The following is a 9652-nucleotide window of genomic DNA, read 5'->3' as shown; positions in this document are numbered from 1 at the left end:
AATGGAGCTAAATTTTCCCTAGCTCTAGTCGTACTTGGTGCGATGCACTATCTACCGTGTATTTCATAGTTTCGCAATGCTAAATCCAATATGTGATATTCTATTTTGACCATGTTTCGCATTTGGGGCCCTGAAATTTTGGATGGTTGATGTGTCCTTGAGGAGCCTACAGGTAAAATTTCATGTGAATCGGAGCACTGGTGATATTTTTCCTAAGCGTGGATTCATTAATTGAAATTTTAGGGTTTTTGAAAAGTTTGGCTATAAGTTTAAAGTTTCACCTCATTTTACACATTTCACTTTTGAGTTCTGAGTTCTCTCTCCTAGAAGACATGGTACGCACCAAGCAAGCGGCCCGGAGATACCCCCTGGAAATTCCATACGGCAGCCACGTCCTCCAGCTCCACCACCACCACCACCACGCCAGCATCACAAGCGTCGATGGAAGCCAGGCACAGTGGCTCTTCGCGAGATCCGCCACTACCAGAAGACCACTCACCTCCTGATATCGAAGGCTCCATTCCAAAAGTTGGTGCGGGAGATCATGGAGGGCATATTGATCATGAACAACAGGAACCAGTTTCCAAACACATCACGCGCGAAACAACCGGATCGCTGGACTGCCCAGGCCCTCCTCACACTACAAGAAGCTGCTGAAGCCTACCTCGTCGACTTATTTGGAGACTCAGTCTATGCAGCGGTGCATGCAAGGAGGGTCACTGTCACCGAGAGGGATCTGCGGATAGTCAGGTTCTTTCGGCGATGGAAAGATAGTCCTCACGGAGGTCAGCAAGGATAGAGGTGTACAAACTCAAAAGCACATGGAATGTAGCTTCTGAAGACATTTTGTAAAGCCTTGGTCCTAATGGACCCCATGTAAAATTATTATTAATACAAATACAAAGTTTTTGGCGCGTCTTATTTTTGTTTAGTCACTTGATATTTATTTTATTTACGTCGTTGAGTTATCGTTACATGCGTTCGAACAAATACATGTTGCGCACGAATTCGATAAAGCACTGTGTATTAAATTTAGGGTACGAATCGTGTTACGTATAAATTCGATAAATAAATGTAACATTCAAGTAAAAAAAAACAGTAAATGACACGTATCACAAACTACATTGCACGCGAATCCAACAAACATCAGTTTTCATTACTTGAAGAGAAGATTACAAAGTGCAGTACATCAGTGATGCGATATCAGTAGGCAATAAGTACATCTATTCTCTCCTAGGCTTCTTGGAGCTAGGCTCCCCATGGTCAGAGCTATTCTTGATCATAGGCAACAATACATTTTGCCCCAATAGTTCCTGTCTAATGACAGTGGGGTCTTCAACACCGGCAACCATGCCACGGGCCACCATGGAGAAAAGTGGGCCAGACCTAGTACTCGTGAATAAGTAGAGAAGCTTCGAACGTCGAAGCAACACTACTTTCTCCAGGCTGGAGTTGGTCGGGATGGTCTTGAAGGGCCCAGCCTTTGTTAGTGCCCTCAACTTCAAGAAGTTCTCTGCAAAAGAAGGGGAGCATGTCTTATGAAATACAATAATGTCGTTGACAAGCTGCCCAACATACTCCTTCAATGCTGAGTCTTGCACCCTTCCTTGGCTACCAGATCGGCCACCCTGCCTAGATGAAAACTCATCTATATAGACAATCTCCTGCAACACACAAGTTCAGTATCAGACTCACTATGCATGGAGTGTGCTGAAGATATATAAATCATATTCATATGAAACTTAACCAGTAGGGCCTCTAGGGCATCGGGAGCACACACATGTGTTTTTGTCGGGATCGGGCCCCCAGAAGTGCCCTGGCCGGAGGCTCGCGTCTGGGGGCCTGAATCTGTAGATTCAGGCCCCCAGACGCGAGCCTCCGGCCAGGGCACTTCTGGGGGATTCAGGTCCCCCAGACGCGAGCCTCCGGCCAGGGCACTTCTGGGGGCCCGATCCCGACAAAAACACATGTGTGTGCTCCCGATGCCCTAGAGGCCCTACTGGTTAAGTTTCATATGAAACCGAGAACATTACCTTCTCTGCATCATCTATCTGCCGCTGTAATGGAGCATCCAGGTCTGCTCCTGCCACTGGGCTGCCCTCGTCTCTCTCCTGGGTAGGCACTGCATAGTCGGGTCGAGGACCAAAAAGGCTTTCCTGCAACTGCTCGAACTCCTCATCAGAGATCTGATACTGTGGCGCCGCATCCTCAATCTGCTCCTGGATGCTCACAATGGCAGAGATGTCATCGATGCTCGTGCCATCATAACGAGCCACCTCATCAACATGTGGTGGGGCATCTTGTAAATCAAAATCTATGAAATCACTAGGTGCATCACGCACCATGATACAGTATAGTTCTTCTTCCCTAAGCTCCAACAACTCTAGCACATCCTGCATGAGTAGATATTCCACCCCCTCGATGGTGATAGCATGGAGAGAAGAGAGGGGTGGCTCTTGGCTCGTGGGCATCTCATCAGGGCAGGGAGGTGGGTGCACAATGGCCAAGCTCTGTGCTGCCTCAACACTCAGATCGAGAGTGATCTCCTCAGGCTCCCTCTCAAAGTACTCTAATAGTGGCCGAGAGGGTGCGTCGATGTCCTCGTCACTGTCCTCTTGCACCTCAGTGCACATAACATATATGGCAAAGGCGGCATCCCTCTCAATGAGATCCATCGTGACGTGGTCCTGTGACGAGGTGGGCACTGCTCTAGCGCGGAGATGTTGCCCCACATGCACCAGGGCTCGACTTATCACCTTTGCATGGCTGGATCCGGCACACAAACTATACAAAAAATCCATGGGAACCCACCTGAGAGTGGAGTCGGGAATAGAGCAAGTGAGAGGGTTCACTGCATCACAAAACGATGCTAGTATACTAGAGTCAGGGTCTACAGCGGAAAGTGAGCTCTCTAGACTCAAGGTCACGCAAAACCTAGGGTATATCTGGTCCCCTATGTGCGCGTAGCATGTGGAACTGATCCATGCGGCGAAGGCGGGAGTGGTAGCCATGGCACACAAAGAGAGAAGGAATGAGAGCACAAGTGTAGGGAAGTGGAGAATGAAAGCGAAAATGAGTTTGGAGTTATAGCTTTTATGTGTCTAGGGTTTTAAATAAAGGTTCTTTATAAAGTTATTAATTCTAAAGTTTCAAATTAAAACTCTTACCTTAGTTTCTTTATTTCAGTACTTTAAAGTCACTGTTAAAATTACTCATACAGACAAACGCTTCGTTCTACATTATTATATCCTCGAATATGTTTGGGTCGCTGAGTATATTCAAGTCTAACGAGAGAAAATATATAATTTTTTAAAGAAAATAAATCTAAAAGGCCTTGAAATTTCCTTTGGATCCAATTTAATATTAAAATGTAATAAACGAGCAGCAGAGATGCGCTACAATATATCATTGTGCAAAGACAATATTCTCTAGATTATAGACCTCTAACCTGCAATTTAATTATGATTTTTAACTGCACGATTGAGTAACTACAGTATGTATTATCGCACGCTTGGATCACAGTAAACTAAAATTTAAAGTACTCAGAAGTTCAAAAAAGGTATGTATTCGCTCTTTATAAAGTTTTTTTACAAGGATTCCACTATCTCAAGGATATGTGGAGAAGCACATTGTTTACATGTCATGGATTGCTCACTACGAGCCCTGACTTTTCTATTATCTAACTTGAAATAGAAGTTGTAGAGGGGCTCACTAGACATTAATTGGATTTCTTGTCTCAGAAAATAAATGGGCCAATGACTCTCTGCACTGACTACGAAAGGATTATGACCACTCCACAAGATTACCACATCTACGAGCGCTGTATGTGTGTCATCTCGGATATCTTGATCCAAGCTGATCCACTCCCCTCGCAAAAGTTGCCATCTTCTATATCGAAAGCGAACGCACAGAGTTTGTCTAGCAATGAAATACCTGTAATAAAAACAAAAATAATGGTAAGTGATCAATACGACTAACATAACAATTCATCTAAGCGAGACCTATGTCAATTAAATCAAGGTATGCAAAGTAGTAAAAAAGTTTTACCTGAATGTAATATCAGATTGGTTGACCCTGCACTCAATCGTCTCATCAAAATGTGTTCTTTTGACTTCCCAAGACTCACCCAATAGCTGACTCATCCATTCCTCGGATGGACACTTGCATTGATAAGTAATCTTTGTTTTCTTCAAAACATCACATGAACCAAACAAATGTGCAAACAATGAGAATGGAATAAACCAATTAAGATGCACATCTTTGGAGCCTGTGGTGGGTTTCATAGCACTATTGATGTCAGATTTTATCTTCGACTTGCAAGCTCCTGACAACTCCAAGCTACCAATGAACCATTCACCACTAGACAATGGCGGCAATGAGACATGCTGCAATCTCTGGCTTTCTACCACATACAATGAATTATAAAAAAAGATATTTTGAGTGGCAAGTTGACTTGTAGAGGTATTATCATAGATCAAAGAACCTATCTCTTCATGCCAAACATGTATCTTGCCGCTTAAACATTCCACATTCTGCCATTCATGCAAAGTCGATGGATATAGAGCTGTCAATCAAACAAGACTGAATTAGAATACTGCAAAGACTTTTAAAAACAACTCTGATACAAAAGAATAATCAATGATAAAATTTAACAACTTACTGTTTTGTTTATAATTTGCAATGTTGTTCTCGTCGTGTACAGAGATTTGTTTATGCGTATAAACATGTTGAATCAACACTTCTGTTACTGCACCTGTGCCATTAAACACTTTTCTGAACTCTAGAATTCTACCTTTCCAATGTTTGCTAGGGTTTGCAACATCCTTGCGCTTGACCTTGAAACTCCCTCAAGTACTTGGGTGCATCAAAATCCAATCCAACTTATAATACTTATCACAAATCCAATTACCGCCATTATCTTTCCTATTGAAGACCTCCACTGCAAGTATGCTACTGATATTTTTCCTCCGTGAAGACATCTGTAACAACCAAATACAAAAGTTACCTATTAACATGTGTATAATTTGCAAATGTTATCTCCAAATGAAATTAAATTTAAATGGATCAATTTAAAAAAGAAACATTGTACCTGTAATTTCTTTCACAAAGATCCCTAGATATGTTGAACAAGAAGTTGACTTATAGCAAGACCATTGTTCCTTCACTGACAGATTCCTGTAGTACAAAAACAAAAGAAATATTGGGTCAACACATACATATAACTTATATAGGCTTTGTCCAAATGCGTTGAAATTTAACCATGGAACAGTAGTAAAAAATGGCAATATACCTGTGGCTTTCTCTGCAAAAAATCCCAAAGATATTGTAGAAGTTGAGTTCTTAATAAATCATTGTTCTTCACCCTCGGAGATTCTTGGAGTAAAAAAACAAAGAAAAGCTCAGTATGCATGTAACTTGTATACATTTTGTCTAAACGAGATAAAATTTAACAGTGGAGCAACAAAAAAACAAGACAATATACCTGTAACTTTGTTTACAGAGAAACCCTAAGATGTTGAAGAAGAAGTTGAGTGTTCAAAATCCCAAAGATGTTGTAGAAGTTGAGTTCTTAATAAATCATTGTTCTTCACCCTCGGAGATTCTTGGAGTAAAAAAACAAAGGAAAGCTCAGTATGCATGTAACTTGTATACATTTTGTCTAAACGAGATAAAATTTAACAGTGGAGCAACAAAAAAACAAGACAATATACCTGTAACTTTGTTTAGAGAGAAACCCTAAGATGTTGAAGAAGAAGTTGAGTGTTCAAAATCCCAAAGATGTTGTAGAAGTTGAGTTCTTAATAAATCATTGTTCTTCACCCTCGGAGATTCTTGGAGTAAAAAAACAAAGGAAATCTCAGTATGCATGTAACTTGTATACATTTTGTCTAAACGAGATAAAATTTAACAGTGGAGCAACAAAAAAACAAGACAATATACCTGTAACTTTGTTTACAGAGAAACCCTAAGATGTTGAAGAAGAAGTTGAGTATTCAAAATGTCACTATTATTGACTGTAAGAGACTCCTAGAGCATCAAAACAAAAGAAATTACATGTCAGAGAATGCACATAACTTGCACAGGTTTTCTCCAAACGAGATAAAACTTTACCATAGAACATCTATGGAAGAGAAAAATATACCTGTAGAGTTTTGTGAAGAGAATCTTAGGGCTTTGGTAAAACAAGCTCTGCTCTCATGAAACACATGAATCTCTCTCTGTGCTTGTGCAAAGCAAATGAAATTTTACAGGGTTACAGACATGGCAAGAAACAGTGAGGCTGTAAAATTTCGTCAGGAAAGAAGAAGCGGGGAAAGAGATATGACAAATTTGAGTTCCGCCTAAAAAAGAGGGGGAAACTGAAAAGGGGAGAAAAGAAAAGTCAAACATAAAAAATAAGAAAATGAAAATTCGAGGCACAAACTTCCAAGAAGTGACAGCTTTGTACTCCCCTTTTCCCTTATTTTATTGCTGAGGGAAGATTTGGTCCAAGATATGGCTAGAAGATTCATGTTACATGAATCTGGAATCCCAGCTCTCTCATTGGTTAGGCCTATATTTGTTTATTCACTCCTTAAGGGGCAAAAAAGAGAGTCCATATTTCTCCTAATGAATGTTAGTACTACTTGTGTAATTGAGTAACAAAAGTGGCTCTAAAAGTCAGCAATGTGGTTTTGATCATAGTAGAGTTTAGTTTATTAAATACTTGTTATTCTCAAAAGCCCCAAATGTGGCATAAATTTCTATCGAGATGCATTGCTTGAAGGGAGGAAATAGATGTTAGTCTTTTGATTAATGATGTCACATTTGTATGGATAAGCTTGCCAAGAAGGTTTTTAAGAATGCCATGGTAAGAAAACTTAAGTAGGGTAGCTTTTTTTCGCGGATTCATTCTTAATTGTGACTCTTGAAATTTGACATTCCTAGTAGTTTTTGCTTATATATATTTCTTTTCCAAATAGAAAACTCCTTTAAAAGCCATGCAAGGGGCCTTATTTCTAAAAAACTTATCATGTGTATCCATGTGCTTGTATGTGTGTGTGTGTGTGTGTGTGTGTGCACATGCCACCATGGTAGTGTGAGTTTATATGGAGTGAGCCCATTATGTTAATGTTATACAATTAGGATGCATTACTTTCTATAGTTATTCTCTTAAAGAAGCCAAATCAATGTACTAGATGATAATAGTTGCACCACAAACACCTAATAACTTTTTGGTCTTTTAAGAAGTGATTGTACTTGCACTGTAGTTAGTCGTTCGAAAGCATATGGATTGCTATAGTTAGGGTGGATTAAGATGCACAAACGTTTTTTATATGCCCACCACAAAATGTATTAGAAGTGGTGCCACAAACAGGGTGAAAGCTAGGCCCATGTGGAAAGATTTGCCATGGGGCAACAATTCACATAAGCAATATGTTGCAATATTTCCAATGAATAGACATTATTGGACTCGCAACACTTCCATTCTTACATACATGTCTCATTTTCTCAAAATTGAAGGACATATCACATTGTAGACTTTGGAAGCTTAAACTTTTGGCAAATTGTGAAGACAACCGCTTAAGGCTTAATTTGTGAAAGCCAGCAGTGGTTAGGCGAAACCGAGGTGCTATGTGAGGAACATTTCAAATGGTAGACCTTACGCTGAAAATTAGGCAAATTTCAAATTTCAAATTTAAAATCGTTAAAATTACAGGAATAGGTTTTTTAATAAAGTGTCTTTTGTCATAACATCGGAGAAAGTCGCAAGTTTCGTCTGCCAACGCAAGTTTCAACGAACCATTGACAGAGTCGGGCTTGCTGAGATGGATTCAGCGGCCAGCCTGAGATGGATTGTATGAATCGCTCGTCGCCGGGTCCTTATATAAATTGTGGTGCAGGTCCGCAGTAACGTATGACCTCCTTTTGAACCACAGACACGGAGAGAGAGAGAGAGAGAGAGAGAGAGAGAGAGAGAGAGAGAGCGGGCCTTCCAATAGAATCTAGGTAGTAAACAGTCTGCATCATGGATATGCGCATGACCACGATTCCAGCCATCGTTGTAATTGGCCTCTTTACACTCGTCCAGCTGCTCGGAATAGGCTGTGCGACATTCGACCCCTCCACGGAGGTCTACATCCTGTGCAACACTCAGAAGTATCCCGACGGCAGCGCCTTCGGCAAAGGCTTGAGCGCACTGCTGACGGCGTTAAAGCGCGAGTCGGCCTCCTCTGCGAGCTGGCACCGTAGCAGCAGTGCCTATGGCGGCAGCGACAAGGTGTACGGGGCATACCAATGCAGGGGGGACGTGCCACCAGACGTCTGCTCGCAGTGCGTCGGGGATGCCGCCCAGGCAGCCCTTGACAGCTGCCCGAATGCCATCGGCTCCAGGGTCCAGCTGGACGGCTGCTTCCTCAGGTACGAGAACTCCCCTTTCTTCAAAGAAGACTCCAGCATAGTCGTGGAGCTGTGCAACACGCAGAAGGACAACAGCACCGCCTTCCAGTCCCAGGTCGAGCAGCTGCTCACAACAGTCACAGCTTCCGCCCCCAACCGCCGGGGCTTGTATGCCAGCGCCAGCGCCCCCTACCCCGACGTACCTGGTGGTCGCCTCTACGCCCTCGCCCAGTGCCTGGCCTACCTCTCCAAGGCCGACTGTTCCGACTGCCTTTCCTCGCATGCTGACTCCTGGCAAGACTGCGATCACGGCGTAGGGGCCCAGATCCACACCGCCAGTTGCTACTACCGCTTCGAGATCTACCCGTTCTACAACGTCGAGATGAGCTAGCTAGACGTGATCACACTTCTACAGCTCCTGCTTAGCTGCAGCGTTCGAAGTCCAGCTCCACGCGGTATATATATATATATTACTCAATAAAAATGTACTTTGACACAAAAATTCCCTTTTTAGTGACAACAAAAATCATCCGAAATGAGTTTCAATCTAGAAATGAAATTGAGAATTTAACCTTGGCACGAAATTGGGAATTTGTATGAGTGCAATTACAAATGATTCCTCGACTGCTACCTCCATTTAAATCAATATCTAAAAATGAACCTTCTCAAACCAAAAACGAACTAAGAATAGGTTGATTGAATCAATGCAATCGTCCTATCAATGATGAGCCACTTTCTTTTCGAATTCAACTACGTAGACACAAAGTTTACCATGAAAGCCATGTGAGAGTCTCTAGCAATGATGGTTGAACATTGGTGTGTTTGAAAACTTGCGTGGGTAGAATAGATGGGATCAAATTCTAGACAAGATTGTGTTTTTCTTATCTCATTTTTCATCAAAGTCGTCGATACATAAGTCACTCCAAACTCTTCTTAATCTAATGGCATCACTTTTTCATGGTACACCTTTTACTCTTATAGTAGCTTTTATAGAGATTTTCTTCTCTTTCATTAGGGTTTTCAAATATGCTTCTAGAACTCTACTCCAACCTACCTCACATGGTTGTGTATCCAAATATCAATTCAAAAAATATGAAAACAACCAAAACTCTTAAATTGAAGAAATAATTAAAAAAACAAGGAGTTCATGAGTGCAACTATGCTAGCTTTTGCCTCGTGATGCCACAACTTCTCGAATAGAATAGAAAGGCCACATTTCATACATATTTTATCTCCAAATCCATTAGATCCTTCTTGATATATGTGCCAAAAA

General features: G+C 41.5%; 1 protein-coding gene across 1 annotated transcript; it reads left to right on the top strand.

Annotated features, from left to right (window-relative positions):
- The first annotated feature begins 7531 nt into the window (after positions 1-7531).
- Positions 7532-8963, top strand: LOC148039626 (cysteine-rich repeat secretory protein 55-like). The gene has a single exon (XM_087692188.1). The coding sequence runs from the start codon at positions 8009-8011 to the stop codon at positions 8768-8770; it is 762 nt and encodes a 253-aa protein (XP_087548314.1). The 5' UTR covers positions 7532-8008; the 3' UTR covers positions 8771-8963.
- Positions 8964-9652: the final 689 nt, after the last annotated feature.

This window comes from Lygodium microphyllum, chromosome 2 (genome assembly GCF_053477565.2).
Source record: "Lygodium microphyllum isolate KBCC chromosome 2, Lygodium_microphyllum_v1.1.10, whole genome shotgun sequence".
NCBI classification, from domain to species: Eukaryota; Viridiplantae; Streptophyta; class Polypodiopsida; order Schizaeales; family Lygodiaceae; genus Lygodium; species Lygodium microphyllum.
Note: the sequence above shows the minus strand (reverse complement) of the source record. Positions and strands in the feature narration are given on the sequence as shown.

What these genes read in the sequence shown, in the direction of transcription:
- LOC148039626 (XM_087692188.1), top strand. Translation starts at nt 8,009, where the DNA reads ATGGATATGCGCATGACCACGATTCCAGCCATCGTTGTAATTGGCCTC.